The 27,293-nt window shown below is 44.9% G+C and overlaps 1 protein-coding gene across 1 annotated transcript in view; it reads left to right on the top strand.

The window, feature by feature from the left end:
- Nucleotides 1-27,293, top strand: part of SPAG17 (sperm associated antigen 17) — a 292,210-nt gene that overhangs the window by 64,884 nt on the left and 200,033 nt on the right. The window contains exons 4-5 of the mRNA XM_074975143.1: nt 22,993-23,124; nt 24,943-25,147. Coding sequence (XP_074831244.1) covers nt 22,993-23,124; nt 24,943-25,147 — 337 coding nt within the window. The remainder of the gene's footprint in view (nt 1-22,992; nt 23,125-24,942; nt 25,148-27,293) is intronic.

Raw genomic sequence — 27,293 nt, 5'->3', positions numbered from 1 at the left:
GCTGCTCGCCTGTGTGCCACTTTGGTCCATGCACAAGTGATTACCGAATGGCACGGGAAAGTTTCCTTCAATGGGGGAAGGAACAAAGGATCTCTGCCAAGGAATCTTCAGCAGAGGATTGCCAAGTACCTCCAGGAACCTTTCCTAGAGATCTCTGGAGGATTCCCATGAGATCTCAGCATGCATCAACACCCTGTTCTGCTGTAATGATTAGCTTCACAGGCAAATGTCCAGCACACAGAACCACAGCCAGCCTTGTACATTTCTATACCCTGAACCCACCTCCACACTACACAAACCACAGCCACTTACCAGGCATCTCCTCTCCTGCTTCTTGCTCACTGGAGAGCAACTGCTGAGGCTGGCGAGACTGGTGAACAGTTCCTGGCTGCCTGCCTCACCGGGTGACCCTGCCAGGAGCTCCACATCATTGTCTAACTCCACCTCCTCATCAATGACTTTGTCCTCCGAGTTAGATCCTCTTTCCGCCACCTCCAGGCCTGCCAAAGTATCCACAGGGCTCTTGGTGGTGAAGGTGGGGTCACCACCAACGATAGCCCCCTTAGAACTGGCAGGTCTAAGGTGCAGCACCGGAATGAAAGTTTGCCATAAGAACATAAGAATGGCCATACTGGGTCAGACCAAAGGTCCAGCCAGCCCAGTATCCTGTCTACTGACAGTGGCCAATGCCAGGTGCCCCAGAGGGAGTGAACTTAACAGGTAATGATCTAGTGATCTCTCTCCTGCCATCCATCTCCACCCTCTGACAAACAGAGGCTAGGGACACCATTCTTTACGCATCCTGGCTAATAGCCATTAATGGACTTAACCTCCATGAATTTATCCAGTTCTCTTTTAAACCCTGTTATAGTCCTAGCCTTCACAACCTCCTCAGGCAAGGAGTTCCACAGGTTAACTGTGCGCTGAGTGAAGAAGAACTCCCCTTTATTTGTTTTAAACCCATTAATTTCATTTGGTGGCCCCTAGTTCTTATATTATGGGAACAAGTAAATAACTTTTCCTTATTCACTTTCTCCACACCACGCATGATTTTATATACCTCTATCATATCTCCCCTTAGTCTCCTCTTTTTCAAGCTGAAAAGTCCTAGCCTCTTTAATCTCTCCTCATATGGGACCCGTTCCAAACCCCTAATCATTTTAGTTGCCCTTTTCTGAAGCTTTTCTAATGCCAGTATATCTTTTTTGAGATGAGGGGACCACATCTGTACGCAGTATTCAAGATGTGGGCGTACCATGCCTTCCGCGCCTTACGGTACACCTGCCTCAGCTCCTTTATCTTCGCTTTGCACTGCAGCATGTCCCAATCATAGCCCTTTTCGCACAAGCCTTGACAGAACTGCCCATAGATATCAAAATTCCTTCAGCTCAAGCGCAGCTGGGGCTGCACAGTCTCCTCTCCCCATATACTGATCAGATCCAGCAGCTCCACCGTGGTCCAAGTATGATGGGATAACATGATTTTGGCAATTAATTGATTTTTAACTATTCATGGTAAATAGGCCCAATGGCCTGTGATGGAATGTTAGATGGGGTGGGATCTGAGTTACCACAGAGAATTCTTTCCTGGGTATCTGGCTGGTGAATCTTGCCCATATGCTCAGGGTTCAGCTGATTGCCATATTTGGGGTCAGGAAGGAATTTTCCTCCAGGGCAGCTTGGAAGAGGCCCTGGGGTTTTTTCGCCTTCCTCTGTAGCAATGGGCACGGGTCAGTTGCTGGAGGATTCTCTGCACCTTGAAGTCTTTAAACCATGATTTGAGGACTTCAATAGCTCAGACATAGGTGAGAGGTTTATTTCAGGAGTGGGTGGGTGAGATTCTGTGGCCTGCATTGTGCAGGAGGTCAGACTAGATGATCATAATGGTCCCTTCTGACCTTAATATCTATGAATCTGTGAATCTATAAGTGGGAGAGCGTTTTCTGCAATAACCCCTATAGTCAACTGGGAAGATGCGATGAGACCTCTCCACGCCAAGCCAACAGGAAATGGAATTTCAAAAATTCCCGGGGCTTCTAAGCGGGAGGGGTGCATTGTTATTTACCTGATTGCAGAGCAGTGGAGTTCAAACTGCTGACCAGAGCGGTCAGATTGGGCATTGTGCAACACCTCCTGGAGACCAAGTAGAACGATAAAATCAAGCATGGTGTCTACACTGGCACATTGTCAACAAAAATTTTGTGCAGAAAGCCTTATGTCTCTCGTCGGGGTGGTTTGGTTTTGTTTTTTTGTCGGTGAAACAGGGCATTTTTGCCGACAAAAGTTGAATCGCAGTGTATACGCATTCACTGTTTTGTCGACAAAAGCTGCCTTTTGTTGACAAAACTCTGTAGGGTAGACAAGGCCTCACCAACAGACGTTGATCCAATAAGAGATATTACCTCACCCACCTTGTCTCTTTGATTTCTTTATGCATTTTATAGTCAGATTCCTGGCTTGTTTTTGTGGGGGTTTTGGGTTTTTTTGCAGAACAACAGGGGAGAGAAAAACGTTCAAAAAATAGGAAGCTATAACTTGTAAAACCACAAAAGATGGTGGGGGACCCAGGAGCAGGTGTAGTAACCAAAACTGCTTTTAATTCATTTTTTAAAAACTGTCTAGGTTTCATGTTGACAGTAGTCCATTAATTGGTATGCCTTAATTTACAAGTTCCACAGGAGACCTTGCAAGTTAATAAGCTCCACAAGCAGTCCTTTAACATGGCAAATTGAATTAATAACTTACACAACTTCTTAAATTCAGTTTGAGTTCTCAGTAAGTTACAAGTTCAACTGTGCAGGGTGATTATGAAGAACACAAAACTGGACCATAGACAATTTTTATGCTGCTCACGAAATGATGAATTAAGAGCAACAGAGTTTCTAAAAATACTTAGATAACCTAACTGCCATTTTGGAAAGATGGATAAAATAAATGTGAAGTTTCTAGGCCATGATACTTTTGAGATACGTTCCAAAAAAATTAAAAGACTTTTTAAAAAGTGAAAAACTACTTATCTTTTTCACTCCTTTATCTTTATCATGCCTTTCTGATTCACCTCAAATTTGGCAAGGAAAACAAAAACCACATTAATAGTCTTTTATGCCCATAGATCTTTTATATTCATGTCAGCAGAAGAAAGTGTTTTATTGGCTTTGGAGGGTAGACATATGTTTTACAAGCTTTAGAGGGGAAACACATGTTTTCTCACTCCAAGGAGAAATGCAAATAAAGGAATGTAATGTACGTGCTTTTTGACAGATTTGCATTGGATGTGCATAGTGTTCTACCCTAAAAAAGAATTTATCATATTTTAAATTGTATAGGATTGTATCTTAGCAATCAGCCTTTGTATTTCTTTGAAACCCCGATAAATTTTTCTTCTGTGTCCAGGTTTTTTTTTATTCTTTTAATTTATTTATTTGTATTTTTAGGCCCATAAGCTTGCATAACACCTTATAGACAAAACCAAAAATGATAGGTTCTTGACTCCAGGGATTTTACAGTCTTAGACCTAGAACCTAAAAACTTTAAATATATCCTTAGCTTTAAGCACATGACTAGTCATGTTGACTTCGATGGGGCTAGTCATATGCTTAAAGTTAAGCATGTGAATATGTTTGCAGAATCAGGTCCTGAATTAGACATAACATCACAGCTGGGGATCAAGCGGGGAAATGGGCATTGTAGGGAAGACAGAGGCTTAGACAAGAGCAAGGTGGATATTGCAGAAACATTTCTGCAAATATTAATTACAACTATTCAACTAATTCTCTTCAGCTGTGTTCATGCCCCTTATAACTGATCTCCTCAAACAGTCTAACAAATGAATTTTCAGCCAATTTTAATTGCAGAATATTGGTAGAAGGCAAATTTCAAATTTGTGTTCATGAGTACTCACATTAGAAGCCTTATTCCAAGAATTATGCCCATCCAATCTGGGAACAGAAATAATATTATGTGGCCTATGTGTCCAATCAAACCAACTTGAATTTCAAATATTAACAGTTTGCAGATGAGTTACAAATGAATTACTTGCAGAAAATATTAGGGAAATAATTTTTTACAAATGAATAAATTAGATTATATCATGATCAGTTCAGAGACTATTAATGAACAAAACAAGAGGTAAAATTTATCAAATAAATTATTTGTTACATATTATTTGCCCAGCTCTAGCTATAGGACTGTGAGATTAGTTTGTGTTCTTCTTTGAGTGATTGCACATCCATTCCACTGTAGGTGTGTACACCCAGCACATGGTTGTTGGAGATTTTTTCCCTCAGTGGTACCCCTTGGTTGCTTGAGCACTCTCTGCTGCTGCGTGCCACTGTGTGAAGGTATTAAGGGCAGAGCCACCCTCGAGTCCCCCTCAGTTCCTTCTTACCGCCTGTGACAGTTTTTGGAGAGATTACAGCCTTGCTACTGCAAGTTCATCCCTCATTCCTTGTACATATACCTGTTTTTACTTAGATTATAGTTAAGATAGTGATTAGTTAGATATAAGTTTCAGAGGGTTTTATGATGACCAGTTTTATTTTCAGTGATGGTACCAGTCTCATGAGCCATGCCTCAATCTTTGGGGTTTAAATTATGCCACTCATGCAGCAAACCAATGGCAGTGAGCGACACACACCCCAGCTGCCTTAAATACTTGGTGGACTCCCATGTGAATGACAAATGTGACCTTTGTAAGAGATTTAAGTCTTACTCTAAAAAGGACAGAATGGCTCAGCCTAAGTGTACTCTTATGGAGGCAGTGCTCTGTCCTCCCTCGAAACTGTCCATTTCGGAACAGGCACCAGTACCTCACCATCGGTTTGAAGTGTTCCCCTGTAATTATCTGGGTTGAGTTCTTGATTGTTGTCACCAGTGCAAAGTCAGAGGCACAAAAGATCTCCAGGGACTCATTACCTCCCTCACAGGACAAGACCCAGGGTACCTAAGCCTTGTAAAGGCAAGAATTCTGAGAGGAATGCTGAAAGTACTCATTGCCCAAAATACTGTTCAGCTAAGAAGTGGTTGTTGACTCCGGAGCCTGTGGCAGGTCCGTCAAGACCAACCACTGAAGTGCCCACTCCTGCTGCTTCAGGCTATCTCCTGGTACCTCAGAGCCAAAAGGCATTACCAGTACACCGGAGGCAAAGACAACTGCTAGAGAGCTACTTAACTTCTTGGTACTCATTTCCCCAGCAGTGCGTGAAGGACTGAATCCAGTACCAGTACCTAGGAACGCTACTCCAGCTCTTCTGAAGTGTGAGGTGCTGATGCCACCTACACTTTCCTTACCTTGGAAGACAGTACCATTGAGAGGGAAGCCAGCTACAATTTCTCTGGTACTACCATGTCTGGGTTCTGGCTTTCTCTTTCCGATACCAATGAGTTCTGCTTCCCCATTATTGGAAGACTCAGATTCTTCAGCTTCTTCAGACTCAGCACTTGGGTTCTATATGTACCAGACATCCTCAGTCGGAGGCTTATGTCCCATGGTTCTTACAGCAGCTTCAGCAGTGACCACCAGACAAGAGGCAATGGCCTGGTCAGGGATAGGTCCCAGGACCATGTCATTGGACTTTCTGGACCCTGTGGGGTTTCCCCCCAGCTGCTATGTCATTCCCTCATCCACCTCAATCTCTCTTCTTGGGTACCTATCAGCACCAGAGACAACATCTTCCTGTCATTGGCACTGGGACTGGGACTGGCAGGTGAAAGCCTCCCTGGTGATTCTTTCAGGAGATGAAGTAGAGTAAACCCTGTTTTAATATCCACATGCTTCTTCTTCCTCATCACCAGATGCAGTGGTTGAAGCAGTGTGTGGTTCTCCCCCACCAGATGATTATACAGCTCACCAGGACTTTCTGAAAAGGGTAGCTACAGACCTGGATATCCATGTAGAGAAGGTCTGTGAGAAATTCCACAAGCTGGTGGATATTTTGGATTCAGCAGGACACAACAGGGTGGCTTTCCCGATCAATGAGATGTTATGAAGCCAGTCAAGGTGTTGTGGAAGACTCCATCTTCCATCCCTGCCATAGCTAAATGGATTTGAGCACCTGTACACACATCTCCCACTGGATTCCTCAGTAGCTGCTGCAGCTAATGAGCAGGAGAGGCAGAGATACCAGGCATCGACACCAAAAGGAAAGGACTCAAAGAAGCTGGATCTTTTTGATTGAAAACTTTATTCTACAAAGGGTCTGCAATTTAGGATTGCAAATCAACAGGCACTCCTTGGTCTGTATGACTTTACCTGGGATAACATATTTAAGTTCCAGGGCAGGTTACCAGACAATAGCAGAAAGGAATTCACTGTGATGGTAGAGGAAGGCAAGCTAGTGGCCAGAACAGCCCTTCATCCAGAACAGCTTGGATGCAGATGACTCAGCAACTTGAGCCATGGCATCTGCCATAACTATGAAACAGGGTTCATGGCAGCAGACACCCAGCCTCCCTTCAAAGGTCCAGCAAACCATCCAAGACCTCCCATTTTTTGGACAAGACAGATGATAGGCTCTGTAGCCTTAAGGATTTTAGGGCAATGCTGAAGTCACTTAGAATCTATATGCAGATAATGAAAAGGAAGCAGTTCTAGCCACAACCGACCCACAGATATCTGGGATATTCCAAGACCTGTCGAGAAAAAGGGGCAGAAATTACAGGAGGCAACAATCACCATCCTCCTCTTCTACAGCTCCAGGTTTCTCTCATCCAGCAGCTTTATCCAAACAAGCTTTTTGATAGGTTGTTCAGGGACAGAGCTCCAGTTCCCAGAGTGCCACCCTCCTGTTCCTGTTTGTTTACCAATCATTTATCCCACTCCCAAGTGCTTGGTCCCACATCACTGAGATCAGTGGATCTGGGATACACCCTTCAGTTTTTCTATTTCCCTTCCTGTCCGCCTTCCCTGTCCCTTTTCAGGGACCACTCTCACAAGACTCTCCTTGAGCAGGAGGTGCAATCTCTCCTCCAAGTTCCTCTGTTCCTCGGGGGGAAGGACTTTTATTCCCACTTCTTTCTTATTCCAAAGCAAAAGGCAGTCTCAGGCTATCTTAGATATAAGAGAATTAAACAAATTCTTGAAAAAAATTAAATTCTGTATTCCCTAGCTTCCATTATTCTTTTCCTGGACCAAGGGTACTGGTATGCTGCCCTTGACTTAAAAGACATTCACTTCCAATTGGCAATCCACCAAAACCCCACTGGAAGTTTCTCAGGTTCATGGTAAATGGAGTCCTCTACCAATTTACAGTGCTTGCACATAGTCTGTTGACAGCTCCTTGCATTGTCATGAAGTGCACATTGGTGGTAGCAGCGTTCCTTCAAAAGTCAGGGGTCCATGTGTTCCCTTACCTGGATGACTGGCTGGTGAGAAGCCAGTCCAAGTCTCAGGTACTGACCAGCACAGCCATTATCCAATCCACCTTTGATGCTTTGGGGCTTCTAGTGAATGTGGACAAATCAGTTCTGAAACTGGTACAAAGAACAGAATTTATCAGAGCGGCCCTTGACTCCGTGGAGGTCAAAGCTTTTCTACCACAATCAAGGTTCAAAACACTGTGAGGCTTAGTTCTGGAACTAAAGGCACATCCTGTTACCACAGTATGCAGTTGCTTCAGGCTCCACAGGCACATGGTGGCATGTACCTATGTAGAGCAATACTCCACATTGCACCTCAAAAAGCGACAAGGATAGTTAGCTTTGTTGTATTTCCCTGTGGCGGTTCAATGACAAGACAGAACACAGCTTTTAGCAAGCAAGCAGGCTGGTCTCTGCTAACAGGCTTCTGCCGGTCAGCTTTCCACCTTCCCCTTTATTCTCTTTCTCCCCCCGCACATTACATTCTCCAACAGATAAAAGGAATACACTGGCTTTGTTTAACATTCTTATTTACCAATTTCTATCTACCGCATTCCTTGCTCTCGGGCCTTGAGCCCAGTCCTGAGAGGCTTCCCACGGTTCATGTCATCTTGGCGAGATTCCAAGGTTGATGCCCTTGAAAGGAGCTGTGTGTGCACAAGTCCAGCACAACACTCTGGGTGTGCCCTGAATGTTGCCAACCGCATAAACCTTGTATGAATCCTACATTTCCCGAGCCATCATCATCTAGACATGGTGGGTCGAGTACCAGTGCTAGCCTTGTCCTCTCTAGACTGATGGACAGACCCTTTGAAAGATTGTATATGGGTCCCCTTTGCTCTCCCACAACCAGCACTCACTTTAGTCACTGATATGTCCTCCTGGGTTGGGGAGTACACATGGGGTCACTGCAGACTCAGGGTCTTTGGGCCTCCCAAGATTTGAAAGCTCATAAGTTTCAGGGAATTGTGAGCTGTCCGTCTAACTCATCTGGCCTTCCTTCCACATATTGAAGGGGAAAATCTGCTACTGTTAACAGACAATATAGCAACTATGTTTTATGTGAGAAGACGGGGGTGCAATTTACTCGATTGTGCCAGGAGGTGATTCTCCTTTGGGAGTTCTGCATAGCCAGCTCCATTCATCTGAGAGCTACTATCTTCCAAGAGTACAGAATATACTGGCAGATCAGTTGAGCAGGTCTTTCAGTGATCACCATGAGTGGTCACTTCATCCAGATGTGGCCAGATCCCTTTTCCATCTCTGGAGAGTTCCCAAGTGGACCTGTTTGAAACAAGTGCCAACAGAAAGCGCCATCAGTTCTATTTCTTGGGAGTCACAGCCAAAGTTTGTCGATGAATGCATTCCTGCTGCCCTGGAAGAACACCCTACTGTATGCATTCCTTCTGATTCCATTATTGCCCAGAGTCTTGTCTAAGACCAAACAAGACCATGCTCACCTCATGTTTATAGCATCAGCAAGGCCTCAGCAACACTGGTTCTTGACCCTACTAGCTTTGTCAGTCAGATACCAACTGTCTCTCCCACTGGATCCAGATGTGGTTTCCCAGGACATAGGCATTTCCTCCACCCCAATCTGCAGGCCTTCTCTTGACAGCATGGATGCTTCATGGCTAACACCACTGGAAGAGGCTTGCTCAAAGGCCATGCAAGAAGTACTTCTAAATAATAGGAGGACTTGTGACACCCTAAAGACTAACAAATTTATTTGAGCATAAGCTTTCGTGAGCTACAGCTCACTTCATTGGATCCATTCAGTGGAAGATACAGTGGCGAGATTTATATACACAGAGAACATGAAACAATGGGTGTTACCATACAAACTGTAACAAGAGTAATCAGGTAAGGTGAGCTATTACCAGCAGGAGAGCAGGGGGGAAAAAACCTTTTGTAGTGATAATCAAGGTGGGCCATTTCCAGCAGTTGACAAGAACGTCTGAGGAACAGCGGGAGGAGGAATAAACATGGGGAAATAGTTTTACTTCTTGTAATGAGCCATCCACTCCCAGTCTTTATTCAAGCCTAAGTTAATTGTATCCAGTTTGCAAATTAATTCCAATTCAGCAGTCTCTCGTTGGAGTCTGTTTTTGAAGTTTTTTTGTTGAAGAATTGCCACTTTTAGGTCTGTAATAGAGTCACCAAAGAGACTGAAATGTTCTCTGACTATTTCACATTTGGGGACAATGTATACCTTCAAATCAGCGCCACTGCTATGGGTACCCGCATGGCCCCACAGTATGCCAACATTTTTATGGCTGACTTAGAACAACGCTTCCTCAGCTCTCGTCCCCTTATGCCCCTACTCTACTTGCACTACATTGATGACACCTTCATCATCTGGACCCATGGAAAAGAAGCCCTTGAGGAATTCCACCATGATTTCAACAATTTCCATCCCACCATCAACCTCAGCCTGGACCAGTCCACACAAGAGATCCACTTCCTGGACACTACGGTGCTAATAAGCGATGGTCACATAAACACCACCCTATACCGGAAACCTACTGACTGCTATTCCTACCTACATGCCTTCAGCTTTCATCCAGACCACACCACACGATCCATTGTCTACAGCCAAGCTCTACAATACAACCGCATTTGCTCCAACCCCTCAGACAGAGACAAACATCTACAAGATCTCTATCAAGCATTCTTACAACTACAATACCCACCTGTTGAAGTGAAGAAACAGATTGACAAAGCCAGAAAAGTACCCAGAAGTTACCTACTACAGGACAGGCCCAACAAAGAAAATAACAGAACGCCACTAGCCATCACCTTCAGCCCCCAACTAAAATCTCTCCAACGCATCATCAAGGATCTACAACCTATCCTGAAGGAGGACCCATCACTCTCACAGATCTTGGGAGACAGGCCAGTCCTTGCTTGCAGACAGCCCCCCAACCTGAAGCAAATACTCACCAGCAACTACACACCACACAACAGATCCACTAACCCCGGAACCTATCCTTGCAACAAAGCCCGTTGCCAACTGTGCCCACATATCTATTCAGGGGACACCATCATAGGGCCTAATAACATCAGCCACACTATCAGAGGCTCGTTCACCTGCACATCTACCAGTGTGATATATGCCATCATGTGCCAGCAATGCCCCTCTGCCATGTACATTGGCCAAACTGGACAGTCTCTACGTAAAAGAATAAATGGACACAAATCAGGCGTCAAGAATTATAACATTCAAAAACCAGTTGGAAAACACTTCAATCTCTTTGGTCACTCGATTACAGACCTAAAAGTGGTAATTCTTCAACAAAAAAACTTCAAAAACAGACTCCAACGAGAGACTGCTGAATTGGAATTAATTTGCAAACTGGATACAATTAACTTAGGTTTGAATAAAGACTGGGAGTGGATGGGTCATTACACAAAGTAAAACTATTTCCCCATGTTTATTCCTCCCCCCGCTGTTCCTCAGAAGTTCTTGTCAACTGCTGGAAATGGCCCACCTTGATTATCACTACAAAAGGATTTTTGCCCCCTGCTCTCCTGCTGGTAATAGCTCACCTTACCTGATCACTCTCGTTACAGTGTGTATGGTAACACCCATTGTTTCATGTTCTCTGTGTATATAAATCTCCCTACTGTATTTTCCACTGAATGCATCCGCTGAAGTGAGCTGTAGCTCACGAAAGCTTATGCTCAAATAAATTTATTAGTCTCTAAGGTGCCACAAGTCCTCCTCTTCTTTTTGTGGATACAGACTAACACGGCTGCTATTCTAAATAATAGAAAGTCTTCAGCTAGGAGTATTTACCTGGCTAAATGGAAGCATTCTTCTTTGAGTTCTGGCACATGTCCATATCACTGTAGGTGTGTGCTTGCCTCGTGCACAGTTATCGGAGAACTTTTTCCCTCAGCGGTACCTGTCAGGGCAACGCAAGCTCTCTCTGTCACCTCACACCACTGCGTGCTAGTATAAGAGGATGGATTCATCCTGATCCCCCTCACTTTCTTCTTACTACCAGTGACAGTTGTCAGAGTGATCTTAGACTAGTTATCAGAAGTGCTTCCCTCACTCCTTTGTATATATGCCCTCTTATTGTCAGTGATTAGTTAGTTAAGTTTGAGTATAATTAATTGGTTAGTCTCTAAGGTGCCACAAGTACTCCTTTTCTTTTTGCGAATACAGACTAACACGGCTGCTACTCTGAAACCTTAGTTAAGTTAGTTTTAGCTAGTATTGCCTGATAGTTTTAGTCTTAGATCTTTGGGATTAAATTTGTGGAGAGCAAAATTCCATTTTCCTGAAGATTTTGAGAATTTGAAATTTGGTTTAATTCCAGTTAGAAACCAATGAGTATTTTGAAATTCCCAGAAAAGAAAATTGAAAGAAAAAGTCAGGTCAACTGAAATGTTTTATTTTGATGTATTGTATTGTATTATACCCCAAACCCAGACTGTTGTGTGGCTCAGAGGAGTCTCTTCAGAGGAACACCATTGAGTCAGAGTGTGATAGGATTTGGGGATTGCTTTTAGGTGGCACCAAAATACCTGTACATTGTGTCACACATCTCTGCACAGTGAAGGACAGTAGGTCAGTGTCTTTCACTCGTGAAGTCTGGGGAGAAGAAGTTTGCCTTCAGGTGCTGCTTCCCCACACAAAGGTGTCCTCAGAAAGCCTACTGCTGTAGTGCAAGATACCATCATGTAAATCAAGGTTCAGAAGCATTCATAGCATGTAGCCAGCACAGAGGGTCATGCTTTATCACCACTTTATTGACAAGTACTAACAGAGGTAGTAGTGGAGAACACCTGATAGCCAGATATTCAGTTTCTGTATTGAATTATGTAGTTTTAAGGGACTGGCACTCCTGATTTAGGTATTTTGTGCTCAAGACCCTTTTCAGTGAAGGCAGTGAGGTCTCTGGTCATTCATCACCACCTCTGAAAGGGAATTCCAAAGTCTTAAGCCAGTTTCCAAGAAAGCTGTATGTCCCACCTCTCGTGAATTTGATCTTCAATGTTGAAAATTTCATAATTCCATTTTAAGTGTAACTGAAGGTCATGACCTTTGGGCCACAGATGTTCTTTTAAGTAGCTTTGTCCAAAGCTAATTCTGCTTTCTTGAAATTAACCCAGTGTTCTATAGGAAACCAGTGGCTCCCAGTAGCCAGTATTGCTTAGAAAGCAGGCTGCTGTGTTTACCTTTTTAAAATCAGTGCATTCATTCCCAAGTACAGTAGCACAGCCTGCAAATCACAAAGGTGTGGATCTGAGTGGCCATGTTCATTGTCCATCAGTAAGGGACAGGGTCTTTTTGCCAGCTGCAGACAGAAAAAGCTGTTTTTGGCAACCAGAGCCACTTGAATGTCCACAAACACCTAGGATTCCAAAAGAATTCCTAGGCTATGTCATCATCATCATCATGTTCCTATTACGCCTCTGGAGTTTAGGGCAGTGATGAAGCTCCTCCACTCCTGTCTGTTTCTGGCAAGTCTTTCAGTGGTTCCCCCAGCTGTGCCACAGGTTTTTCAGGTCAGCTTCCACAGGTCTTCGCCATGTTGTTTTCTGGCGGACTCGTTTTTGCTTGCCTTCAGGTGTCCATCTTATTATGGCTGCTCTGGTGATGGAATCAGTTTCCATCCGAAGCACATGACTGATCCATCTCCAACGCCTCCTGGCAATGATGGTGCTCAGATCCTCTTTGCTGAATTGTGTCAATAGATCTTGGTTTGAGATTGTTCTGGGCAAAAAGATATTGAGGATTTTTCTGAGGCAGGTTGTATGGAATGAAGACAGTTTGGACATGTCATACTCTCTCATTCCCCAGCATTCTGCACTATAAAGTAGTGTTGAAAGTATGCAGCTCTGATAAATCTTAAGTTTGGTTTTGGTGTCATATTTTGATGATTTCCAGACTGTATTTAAGCTCCTGAAGGTGTTCCTGGCTTTACTGATTTTGTTCCAGTTGTCCTGGCTTGTTCCACTGTCCTGGCTGATGGTGCTGCCCAAGTATGTAAATGTTTCTACATTGGTGAGAACATAATCCTCTATCCATTCTGATGATGGTGAGGCAATATTAAAGGTCATAATATCTGTCTTATTGCGGATGATTTTCAGTACAATTTGCTGGCTTAATATATTGAGTCGAGTTGTTTTTTCTTGCATATGGTGTTGGGTAAGTGATAAGAGAGCAACATCATCTGCGAAGTCCAGGTCTTCAAGGGATGAGAAAAGTGTCCATTTAATGCCTCTTGGCATGTCTTCTGTTGTACGCCACATTACCCAGTCGATAGCAATGTTGAAGAGGATTGCAGACATGACACATCCCTGATGTATTCCTGTTTTGACATCAAAACTGAGCTCACTGTGATCAGCACTGCACATAAAATTGAAATAGAAGCTTTTGATGATGTTGATTATACGGAAAGGAATTCCATATGCCCGCAGAATGCGCCATAGGCTGGTCCTGTGAATGCTATCAAAAGCCTTCTCAAAGTCTGTGAAATTTATGTAGAGTTGCCGTTGCCATTCTAAGCACTGTTCTATTACGTTTCGCAGAGTGACGATCTGGTCTGTGCATCCACACCCTTTCCGAAAACCAGCTTGCTTTTTTCTGAGAATGCCATCAACTGCCTCTGATATACGCTGGACTATGATCTTACACAATACTTTGCTTGGCACAGATAAAAGTGTGATACCATGCCAGTTATTACAACCACTGAGAGTTCCTTTCTTTGGTATCTTCACTATAACGCAATTGGTCCACTCATCTGGCACTTTTTCTCTTTCCCAGACTGTTGTAAATAGAGGGGCCAGGATAGATGCTGCTAATTTAGGATTTACCTTGAACAATTCTGCATTCAAGATAAGCTTGCCAGGAGCTTTCCCATTTTTTAAGGATTTGATGGCTTGAATGATCTCTTCCATAGTTGGGGTGTCTATGTTGATATCAAGATCTTCTTCTGCCTCCTGGATGTTTGCTTCCTCTTTAGGTGGCTCCCTGTTCAGCAATTCTTTGAAATGCTCTGTACTAGGCTATGCACTGAATTGATATTTAAGGACAGATTTTCTCAAAGGAATGATATGGAGGGACAAACTTCCTTGTATGGGACCCACCTTCCATGAAAGGTAGAGGAGGCTGAGCATTCCTCACATACTGAGAGATCATAGTTGTGAGATGCAGACATGCTGCCGTGATATGGAATTTGATCATTAGAAATAGCTACTTCTGGAAATGGTAGGGTGACCAGACGTTCCGATAAAATCGGGACTGTCCCGATATTGAGCAGTTTGTCTCATGTCCCAACCGAAGTATGGTCGGGATGCCATTTGTCCCGATATTTTGTTTCGGGCGCGTCTTTTTTTTTTTTTCCCTTAGGCAGTGGTGACAGGCAGGGGGAGTGCTTTTTCAATTGTTACACTCACCTGGCACGTCCGGGTCTTCGGCAGCACTTCATTGGCGGGCATTTCAGTCGCTAACCGGCTTTGGCGGCATTTCAGCTGCGGGTACTTCTTTCTTCGCCGGCAAGATTTATTTCCCACCGCCAAACGTGCCGGGTGAATGTAACAATAGGAAAGGCGCTCCCCCTGCGGTGGTCCTGATATTTTGTATTTAGCATCTGCTCACCCTAGGAAATGGTGACAACGAGAACCATACAGTGACTTGTCTGCTTGGTTCAAAGGTGGTGGGTACATCCAGACAAACTTCTTATGAGTCCTGGGCAAGAGTCTGTGGTCATGGTACATTTTGGTACCAGTAGTGTAGGAGAGAAGTACTAGAAGTTAAATTTAGTTTACTAAGGAAAAGATTAAGCCAGGGCCAGGGCCAGGGCCCCTGTGCAGCTTCTCTGTAATACTTTCAATTCCATGCATTTCATATTACTATGTTGCAAAAGTTGATATTCGCCATATTTGACACATGCTAAACAGTTTCATAATTTCTGCAGGGGGTGGGGGAGGGGAACAGCTTGTCCATGCAAAACCAATAAAAATCTTCTAATACATTTTTGTTTGGTAGCTTTGATCAATAAACACCACATTAAGGTGTTGAAATTAACTTAAACAGTAAAAACTGTAGTCATAGTCATGTTGCAGTTTTCAGGTACTGTGCAAAAAAATGATACTTTCTCATTTTGGGCATCATTGATTCACCTCTCCTACAGGCTTATGGCACTGCTTGACAACTCCACATCATACCTCATCTAAACATACATAAAATAAACATTCAAATGATATATGATGTGTGTATGTGTGTTTGTAGGATGGGTAGAGTAAACTCCAAAAATATGACCCTTTTTAGAGAATTTCCGCACATCTATTTGAACAATAAATCAGCAACTGTCACTAGGCCTGGTTACTGTATGAAGTTTTTGGGAAGCTTTCCAGGATTTCTCCTCTGCAGCGTTTCAAGGACTCTGCTTTGCATGCCCTAGCCTTCTAGTTAGGCAGTCGGGATGTGTCTCCTGAAGACTGTTAACACCACTTCTGCGTTTGTCAGAGGGGTCAGTGAAGAGAAACACAAGGATCTCTCTCCCTCAGTCAAGGTGATGAGTACACTGCTTCTGCCAAATTCTCTCTCTGAACTGACATTCCCTGCTTGGGCTAGCTCCAGCTGAATATAATTCATTACAATTGACCAATAGATTTTAGGGTACCGGTCGCACCTGCAGTTCTCTAAGTCCTTCTCTAATCTGTTACTTACTGAGGTCCTAATCTATCTCAGAAGTCAGCAGAAGCCTTTCCAATTATTTTAATCAGAGTCGGATTGGGCCCTAACTGAGATAGTGGTCAGGAAGTACTCTGGCAAAGGTATATTATGCAGTGCAAAGCAAAATTGATGGTAGCTGTCACATATTTTTCTATTCATGCAGTAAGCAAAATGCCAGATTTACTGGTGTTGAGTTTTTGTTTGTTATGTAAGCAAGTGTTTCTGTGGTTTTATATCCCTCTTCTGAGTTCCAGAAAAACTGGACTATGTTCTAGAGGTCTGCTTGGGCCTAATTTTAAAGCCCAACCTGGACCTGAACCTGGCCTGAGAGCTTCAAATGGTTTTCAGAACCCACTTGGCCTAAACCCAACAATTCACACCAAACCTGCGTCAGTACCACTGCCTCATCTTTGGGTTTGGTCTGGTGGGGGCTTCCTGCTTGTCCCCCATCTGCAACCCATCTCCAGCCACTTTCTGCTTTTGGGGGCAGCACAGTGGTGGCTGTGTACCCTGCTCCTGCTGGACGACACCACCTCACTCTGCTGCGTGTGCTGCCGAGGGGAAAGCACTGACTTTTCGGCACACTCCACAGCACATGCAGCACAATGAAGTGGCGGTGGCTGGCAGGAGTAGGGCATGTAGCCATTGCCATGCCAACTCCATGGGCTGGAGGAAGTGATTGGAGATGACCCAACCCAAGCCCGAGAGGGTTGGCTGTTTTCAGACCTGACTTGACCTCAACCTCAGCAGTGTCCCATAGGCTTCAGGTCAGTTTGCAAGGCTCTACCTTGTTCCTCCTCCTATGGCATGAAACAGTAGTTTGGTCCATTTAAACTTCAGTTACATCGAGTCATTCATAGTTAGAGGCAGAATTTTCTTTCTCCCCTCTTTCACTTGGCAGGGGAAATTCCTATGAAACTGAACAAGAAACCATGAAAGCCCAAGGTCAATGGTGTTGTCTGTCTCAGCCCTGGTCTACACTACGAGTTTAGTTCAAATTTAGCAGCGTTCATTCAATTTAACCCTGCACCCGTCCACACAACGAAGCCATTTTTGTCGACTTAAAGGGCTGTTAAAATCGATTTCTGTACTCCTCCCCGACGAGGGGATTAGCACTGAAATCAACATCGCCAGGTCAAATTTGGGGTAGTGTGGACACAATTCGATGGTATTGGCCTCCGGGAGCTATCCCAGAGTCCTCCATTACGACTGCTCTGGACAGCACTCTCAACTCAGATGCAGTAGCCAGGTAGACAGGAAAAGCCCCGTGGACTTCTGAATTTCATTTCCTGTTTGGCCAGCATGGCACAGGTGACCTTTTAGAGCTCATCAGCAGAGGTGACCATGGAGTCCCAGAATCACAAAAGACTTATAGAATATCAGGGTTGGAAGGGACCTCAGGAGGTCATTTAGTCCAACCCCCTAATCAAAGCAGGACCAATCCCCAGTTTTTGCCCCAGATCCGTAAATGGCCCCCTCAAGGGTTGAACTCACAACCCTGGGTTTAGGAGGCCAATGCTCAAACCACTGAGCTATCTCTCCCCAACATGGACCAAATGGGAGGTACTGGATCTGATTGCTGTATGGGGAGATGAATCCGTGCTATCAGAACTCCATTCCAAAAGGCAAAATGCCAAAATATTTGAAAAAATCTCCAAGGGCATGAAGGACAGAGGCTATAACAGGGACCCACAGCAGTGCCACATGAAAATTAAGGAGCTCAGGCAAGCCTACCAAAGAGACAAACGGCCACTCCGGGTCAGAGCCCCAGACATGCTGCTTCTATGATGAGCTGCATGCAATTCTAGGGGGTGCCCCTACCACTACTGCACCCTTGTAAATGGACTTCTGCAAGGGGGAGTCTCACGCAACAGGGATGAGGATTTAGGGGACGAGGAAGATGATGATGAGGAGCAGGATGAAACCGTTCTCCCCGACAGCCAGGAACTGTTTATCACCCTGGATCCAATACCCTCCCAAGGCGGGCTCCCGGACCTTGAAGGCGGACAAGGCACCTCTGGTGAGTGTACCTTTGTAAATATATTACATGGTTTAAAAGGAAGTGTGTTTAATGATTAATTTGCCCTGAAGACTTGGGATTCATTTGCAGCCAGTACAGCTACTGGAAAAGTCTGTTAACGTGTCTGGGGATGGAGCGGAAATCCTCCAGGGACATCTCAATGAAGCTCTCCTGGAGGTACTCCTAAAGCCTTTGCAAAAGGTTTCTGGGGAGGGCAGCCTTATTCAGTCCTTCATGGTAGGACACTTTACCACGACAGGCCAGTAGCACGTAGTCTGGAATCATTGCATAACAAAGCATGGCAGCGTATGGTCCAGGTGTTTGCTGGCATTCAAGCAACATCCGTTCTTTATCTCTCTGTGTTAGCCTCAGGAGAGTGATATCATTTGTGGTCACCTGGTTGAAATAGGGGGATTTTATTAAGGGGTTGTTCAGATGTGGCCGTTCCTGCTGGGCTGTTTGCCTGTGGCTGAAAAGAAATCATCCCCGCTGTTAGCCATGCGGTGGGGGGAGGAGTGAAGCGATCATCCCAGAGAATTGGGTGTGGCAGGGGGTGGGGATTAGTTGGGTTTGTGCTGCACGTTAACTTGAAAACCACAGCCCCTCCTTTTAAATGGCCAACCCAATGGGTGCGTGGTATGGGAAATGAGGGCACTGCTGTTTGAAGCAATTCCCACATGTTATGAAGGTTAAAGAAGCCAAAAGACTTACCATGGCTGCCTGCAAGCCGAATTCTGTTGCCCAGCCCTGCATGTGTGAGCTCTCACACCAAACTGGCAGGCCCTCAATAGAAGAGGCAAAATGCAACCTTGTACCGAAAGCACATGTACTATGTAATGTTAACAGCTTGGTTCACCGTGAAAGAGTCTACCCATTGTTCTCTAAAATGTGTCTTTTTAAATACTACTCTCTCTTTTTTTCTCCTGCAGCTGCAAATGTTTCAACACTCCCCCTATCATTTCCGTCCAAGAGGCTAGCGCAGATAAGAAGGTGAAAAAAACGCACTCGCGAGGAAATGTTCTCCGAGCTCATGCAGTCCTCCCGCACTGAAAGAGCTCAGCAAAATGCATGGAGGCAAGCAATGTCAGAGTCCAGGAAAGCACAAAATGAATGCGAGGACAGGAGGGATGCGCGAGAGGAGAGGTGGCGGGAGCAAGTGGAGAGGTGGCGGCAGTGTGTTGAGAGGAAGGAGGATGCAATGCTGAGGCTACTGGAGGATCAAACTGATATGCTCCGGGGTATGGTTGAGCTGCAGGAAAGGCAGCAGGAGCACAGACCGCCGCTGCAGCCCCTATGTAACCGCCCACCCTCCTCCCCAAGTTCCATAGCCTCCTCACCCAGACACCCAAGAACGTGGGGAAGGGGGCCCTCCGGGCACCCAACCACTCCACCCCAGAGGACTGCCCAAGGAACAGAAGGCTGGCATTCAATAAGTTTTGAAGTGCAGTGTGGCCTTGTCCTTCCCTCCTCCACCACCCCACCCGGTGCTTCCCTCCTCCCGCACCTCTCCCGGGCTACCTTGGCAGTTATCCCCCTATTTGTGTGACGAATTAATAAAGAATGCATGAATTTGAAACAACAATAACTTTATTGCTTCTGCAAGCGGTGATAGAAGTGGGGAGGTCGGTTGGCTTACAGGGAAGTAGAGTGAACCAAAGGGGCAGGTTTTCATCAAGGAGAAACAAACATAACTGTCACACCGTAGCCTGGCCAGTCATGAAACTGGTTTTCAAAGCTTCTCTGATGCACAGAGCACCCTGCTGTGCTCTTCTAATCGCCCTGGTGTCTGGCTGCGTGTAATCAGCGGCCAGGCGATTTGCCTCAACCTCCCACCCCGCCAAAAACATCTCCCCGTTACTCTCACAGATATTGTGGAGCACAGCAATAACAATGGGGATATTGGTTTCGCTGAGGTCTAACCGAGTCAGTAAACTGCACCAGGGTGCTTTTAAACATCCAAATGCACACACTATCACCATTCTGGTCTTGCTCAGCGTATCGTTGAACAGCTGCTGACTACTGTCCAGGGTGCCTCTGTATGGCTTCATGAGCCATGGCATTAAGGGGTAGGCTGCGTCCCCAAGGATAGCTATAGGCATTTCAACATCCCCAACGGTTATCTTCTGTTCTGGAAAGTAAGTCTCTTGCTGCAGCTGTTGAGACAGACCAGAGTTGCTGAAGATGCGAGCGTCATGTACCTTTCCCGATCATCCCACGTTGATGTTGGTGAAATGTCCCTTGTGATCCACCAGTGCTTGCAGCATCATTGAAAAGTACCCCTTTCAGTTTATGTACTCACTGCCTTGGTGCTCTGTTGCCAAGATAGGGATATGGGTTCCATTTATGGCCCCACCACAGTTAGGGAATCCCATTGCAGCAAAGCCATCCACTATGACCTGCACATTTCCCGGAGTCACTACCCTTGGTAGCAGCAGCTCAGTGATTGCGTTGGCTACTTGGATCACAGCAGCCCCTACAGTAGATTTGCCCACTCCAAATTGATTCCCGACTGACCAGTAGTTGTCTGGCATTGCAAGCTTCCAAAGGGCTATCGCCACTCACTTGTGAACTGTGAGGGCTGCTCTCATCTTGGTATTCTGGTGCTTCAGGGCAGGGGAAAGCAAGTCACAAAGTTCCATGAAAGTGCCCTTATGCATGCGAAAGTTTGGCAGCCATTAGGAGTCATCCCAGACTTGCAACACTATGCAGTCCCACCAGTCTATGCTTGTTTCCTGGGCCCAGAATCAGCGTTCCACGGCATGAACCTGCCCTATTACCACCATGATGTCCACATTGCCGGGGCCCATACTTTGAGAGAAGTCTGTGTCCATGTCCTCATCACTCTCCTCACCACGCTGCCATTGCCTACTCGCCTGCTTTTGCAGGTTCTGGTTCTGGTTCTGCATATACAGCTGGATAATGTGCACAGTGTTTAGAACGGTCATAACTGCCGCGGTGATCTGAGCGGGCTCCATGCTTGCCGTGATATGGCGTCTGCAGGAGAGCAGAGTTGCAGTGGAAGTGGTGGCTGGCAATGGATGCCACGAGAATAGATATTTATAGAGAACGATGAGAGGACCTGCAAGGTGGATTCATGAGGGCAGGAGAGCAGAGTTGCAGTGGAAACGGGAGCCCATGACCGCCAACGTGGAGAAATTCGCTATTGAGATAAGAGCAGGAGAGCAGAGTTGCAGCGGAAGCGGTGGTTGGATGACCAGTTTTGCAGACCTACTGCACCGTCTGCTGCCAGCAGCACCAGGACACAACAGCAGCGGTGTCGGTGAGCTGAGCGGGCTGCACGCTTGCCGTGGTATGGCAAGACAAGAGCAGGAGAGCAGAGTTGCAGCGGAAGCAGTGGATGACAACGGTCATATAGAGGAGCTGCGAGGTGGATTCATGGCATCAGGAGAGCAGAGTTGCAGCAGAAGCGGTGGTTCAATGATGCCAGTTAGCAGTCCTACTGCACCGTCTGCTGAAAGCAGTATGGCACCCGCACGGAAAAAAGGCACGAAATGATTGTCTGCCGTTGCTTTCACGGAGGGAGGGGCGACTGACGACATGTACCCAAAACCACCCGCGACAATGTTTTTGCCCCATCAGGCATTGGGAGCTTAACCCAGAATTCCAATGGGCGACAGAGACTGCGGGGGCTGTGGGATAGCTACCCACAGTGCACCGCTCTGAAAGTCGACGCTAGCCGTGGCACTGTGGACGCACCCCACCGACTTAATGCGCTTAGTGGGGACACACACAATCGACTGTATAAAATCACTTCCTAAAAAATCGACTGCTATAAATTGGACCTAATTCCGTAATGTAGACACACCCTCAGACAAGACACAATTCGTCAAGATGCAGCATTCACCTTCGTTGCCTGAAACTAAGCAAGTAAAATAGACACCATATGTACCCAAGTGTAATTGCTCCAAGGGGGGGGGGGAAATAGAAACATGTCAGAACATTTGAGTAGCACCTAATTCAGCCCAAGGTTATACATAAATCTGATGCTTGCTTAGAAACAAAAGTAGGAAAATATTATGGCTGGATTTCTCTTCAGTGCTCCCTGCACAGGGTAACTTTATTAGAGCGAAAACAGAAGTGAAAAGGAACATGTAACAACTTTTTATTGTGTTTTGTGCCTTCTTCTTCTTTTTTTTTGCTCTAAATACAGTGGTTATGAGACTCCAAGGAAAACAGCCCAGATGTTAGTGAGTTGTATGAAATTTAGTGGCAACAGGCTGTAAAAAACATAGTAATAAAACAGCCTGTCAGTGTCACACATCTGGACAATGCAGCTGTATGTTCCTGCCGCTGTCATCACCTGAGGAAAACTCAATAGCCTTATTTCACCGCAATTAGGCTACATAGTACCAGCCCAATCAACATTAAACAAAGAGAGGGTGTCTTTGCACCAGTATAGCCCCGCTCAAATTGCCAACAAGCAGTTTGTATCTTTCAGTGAGGGTTAGTCGCTCAGACACTAGCCATTTTGTAAACAGTAGCCCAGGCTATCCCAGTTGGTTTGGTATCTATTCAATGCTATTTAATTTATAACTCTCTAAGTTGCTGTTAATATCACTCCACTATTTAAAACCTAACAATGGATGTTTTTACAACATGAACTGGAAATCTGTATACTCCTAAAATGAAATGTAGAATGTTGCCCCCCTCTCAGCTTGTGTGTAGTGTGACATTCAGCAGCACTCCAGCCGATTAGCAAGAAGGACCTGAGAGCCAAGGAGTGGGGATAGGCAGTCACTGGTGTTGGGTCATTTTTTGAAAGTAGACTTGGGATGGCCATATCATTGTGAGCCACGTACTTTAAAATGTGAAATATCAGTCCACCTGTCAGCACACACAGTGTATGCCAAATTTTATATTGAAACTGTATTAATAATAACTCTTTCTTCACCTCTCTGCAGGTGATAGAGGCAGCCAAAGCCATTCTGGATAGTGGAGAGCAGCTTTCTGTAACACTTATTGGAAAACTACTGAAATTTCAGCTGCTTTGCATCAAACAGAAGGACCTGCAGAGAAGAGCAGCTGAAAAGAAGGTATTCTTGTGTGCTGTAGGGAAGTCGTTCCACCCAACTTTATGAAGGCAATTCCATTTCCTCCAGATCACATAGTCAAGTGTTGCCCAAGAAAATTCAACTTCTGTCCCTCCTACTATTAGAAAATATTATCCAATGCATTTATAACTGAGGAGAAGCTAGAAACAAACAAAATAGAATATTCTTTTTTATTAAGTCTTTAAAATAGCTAACCCCTTAAATATTCATTCCTGAGTACTGAGATGCAGAAGGTGGGACAGGAGAAAGAAAAACAGAAAGGGAGCAAAGTTAATACAAAAGTCCTTGTAAGAGGAATGAGAAGGAAATAACTGCTTAGTAATTATAAAGAAGATAGGAATTATAGGTGAAGACATCGGAAGAAACAAATGGGATACAAACACGGGACAGCTAGGTGCTGCAGTGTATGTAAAAGGTTAAAGAATAAGCAAATGAGACTACAGAATGTAAGGAAATATTAAACTGGGAAAAAAATAGTAGCAAAGGACTCTGAAGGTGTTGAAGACATCTAGAGCTCTTTGGTCAAAACCTGACAAGTTCAGTGTCTACTGTGTTCGGGACTTAATTCTAGGAAATGACCCAGATGCAATAAATAAGGCAGTGTTTTGTGAACATTCTAGAACTGACAATTATATAATCTGACTCTATGTGTTCATTGGGTTAGGAACCCAAAGCAGTAGCACAAAAAGATGGGGTTTACAAAAGTCTGAAGTGGAAAAAATTTGAAATGAGATATAGAAAACTGGTTGGAATCCACGAAGCCACTAGATAGCTTGGAGACGTGTCTGAATGGTTTAAAAGGAGCACATCTGAGGGTGCTTAGCACCAGACTGAGAAGGAAGAGAGCAAAAGAAGGCAGAATCTCTGATTTCTAATCTGAACTAGAAGACAATATCTACAGCCAGAAAGGCTGCTTCTTCTGCAGTATCCAGCAAAACAACTGAGTATGGTAAATCATACCAATTACACAGAGTGCTGAGAGCTTTTCTTGCTGCTTGCACTCCCTTTAACATGACACAATGAGAGGGCGAAAAAAGAAAAGAAAAATCGACTGTATCTTTTAAAAAATTCATTTAATCTAATCTGGGGCCACAAACACTAAATTGCTTAGTTCTAATCATATGATTTTAACTGCAATTTTTTTACCTTATATTACAGATACATACTGTCCACCTTAGCTCTATTTTAATATAGTTTTTGTCTGGGAATTATCTAATGATTCATTAGTGTCCTGTGTGAAATGAATTTAGTGCTCTCAGTCCCAGTTCATAGTGGATAGATGTTCACATCAAAGAAAAGACAGAGTTGACACCAATTGATTCCATAGTTGGCAGTTTCAGTAGAGAAGCTAAGGACTGAACCAGCCTTAGAGTCTGAACTTTTTCATCAGCCACAGTTCCTTCCTTGTCCACAGGGAAGCTTGCCCTGCTGCTGCAAGTACTGTACCTGGTCTGAAGCTTAAAGCATCAGAGGTCATTAGTTTCCAGTGTTGTATCAATCCACCTTTCACCAGCACCAATTTCACTCATTTTTAAAAATCACAGTTATTTTCTCATATATACCCTATTCTTCTAGCATGAGATCTTGGCACTGCTATTTAATAGGAATATAATAAACTGAAGAGTGTGAAGAGGGAAAAAGGGTGGAGCTCAAGACAGCTGCACCAAAACAAAATCCTGAAGGGTCAGAGGGAAAAATATTCAAACAAATATATTCAAACTGTAAGGTTTTACTACAGTCAACTATTTGTTCTGTACATGCTTAGACTAATATGTGAGATTAGTTTGTTAATTTTACCAGGCAGCAGAAGAGCGAGAGAAGGAGAAAGAAAAAGACAAAGGGAAAGCTAAACCTCCTGGCAAGAAGGAAAAGCCACCCAGTGCCAAGTCTGCAGGAAAAGGAGGGAAGGGAAAGAAAGCTGAAACAGTACAAACAGCAACTGCTATTAAAAAGGACACCACACTAAAGCGACGGGGAGAAGAGGAGGAAGATGACAAATATTTGGGTATGTAAGGCATGCAGATACACTGCTGATCAACTCACCCAAAGAGCATTTAAAAGTCTTGAAACCTACCTGCTGAATCAAGACTGATGTATTCCCTTTAGAAAGATTGAAACTCATTATTAATCAAGAAAGAAAATAGTTAGATTTATCGCCATATCCATGAGGCAATCTTCTCCTTGTGTTATAAAATATCAAAAGCTGTACAAGTTAATAATGTGCTAACCAGTTCTGAGAAAAATCATATTACTAAACCATAGTGGACATGGCTAAAAACATCCACTAAAGGAAGCCAAAAATGTTGAGGAATTTACAAAGCTCTGCACCTCTAGACTGGTGGCATACTTAGCATGGAGCCAGGGTTTGTAACTACAGAGCAAGTTTAATCTCCCATCTTCCAACTCCAGCAGACCAGCTGTTATGTGTCTCACGCTCTCACAGAGCTCTTCACAGCGAGGCTTAAAGCATATAGGGTATGTCTACACTGCAATGTAAGCCCAGTCTCAGACTCAGGCTTGAGTCAGAATCTCCCTTCTGTACATACATTAATCTCTCGGGCTCAGATCCAGGGTCCTAGGACCCCGTGAGGGTGGACACCTCAAGCCCCAGTCAAGCTGGGACACAAAGTTAAAGCCCTATTGCTTTGCAGTATAGACACAGCCGGTCCGGATTTGGGTCCTGGGAATCTGCCAGATTTCTTTGTCCTTTCCCTCCCAAGAATCACCAATTGACTCGAAGGCCTGGTCTACACTATCGGGGGAGATCAATCTAAGTTATGCAACTTCAGCTACGTGAATAACATAGTTGAAGTTGACATACTTAGACCTACTCACAGTGGTGTCTTCACTGCGGTGATTCGACTGCTGCCGCTCCCCCATCGACTCTGCCTGCCTCTGCCTCTCGTGGTACAGGAGTCGACAGGAGTGCGCTCGGGGTCGATTTATCACGTCTAGACTAGATGCGATAAATCGACCCCTACTGGATCGATTGCTGCCCGCTGATCCAGTGGGTAGTATAGACATACCCCCAGAAAACAGAAGCAACTCTCCTTGTTCTAGTACAGCAGTTTGATCAATCGGCATTTAACCCTTCCATTTTATTCTGACCTCTGAGCTGAAAATACACCTTCAGAGAACCTAATACTCTTAATTTGCAATGCACGCTGACCAAAAGTCCTTTGCAAAGAGTCCTGCTTCACAGTCAGGGGAGCACAGCCAGATTTTGGTTAATCTGTGGTGCGAGACCAGCTAAGCAGTGGATTCTAGTAAGAGTACCAGGAATGGCCATGCATACCAGTAAATAGCAAAGAACCTGGCAGCACTGGAAATTTATTGGACTGGTGACCAGTGCAGGAAGCAAATTAAGCAGTTCAAGACCAAGTACTGGAAAACCAGGAACCAGAACTGCACCTCAGGCAGCTCACCGACATCATACCTGTTTATGACATTGACCGGGTGCTGGGTACTGCACTAAGTACGGAGCCAAGAGCGGTGCAGTATGATCTGGTCAGCTGGGATCGTGACCTGGTGGACTCAGAATCCAGTATGGGAGCTGAGGGGAACCAGCAGCAGGCTTTGAATTGAGGCCAGTGGAAGAGTTTCCATAATGAACTTATGGTTGAAGTTCTGGACTGGGCCAACAAGCAGGTGAAATACCAACATACCTTCATGGACCATGTAGCAGGCTGACTGGAGGGCTGGACAGCCTAGAGATTAGAGTGTGTAGCTCCCGGCCCCCTGCTTGGTTGAGGGGCCTCAGCCTTTAAGGCCAGGGGTGGAAGGTAGGGGGACACAGGCCCTCCCTCTCCACCAGGTCCTAGCCCAGGGCCCTGTGTTTGTCAATCCCTGAACAGGGGCACCCCTCCCAACAAGGACCTTAAATTTGCTGTCCTGGGCTACTTCCTACCAGTCTGTTCGGTTTGGGACATGGCCTCTCTAATCCTCTTAGTTCAGTGTCCTGATTCCTGTAGGATCTTTCTCGTGGGTCTTGAATGTCGCCTCGTTACGGTCCCAGGCTCCTTTGAATAGACCAACAAAAGTTGGGGAGGCCGAGCCCCACAATGTCCCACTCAACATTTCTGATGCACCAAAGGTACCTGACAGAGCTATGGTGGAGCAGGCGAAGGAGGACACAAACATGGCAGACTCAG

This window comes from Natator depressus, chromosome 1, assembly GCF_965152275.1.
Source record: "Natator depressus isolate rNatDep1 chromosome 1, rNatDep2.hap1, whole genome shotgun sequence".
NCBI classification, from domain to species: domain Eukaryota; kingdom Metazoa; phylum Chordata; order Testudines; family Cheloniidae; genus Natator; species Natator depressus.
Note: the sequence above shows the minus strand (reverse complement) of the source record. Positions and strands in the feature narration are given on the sequence as shown.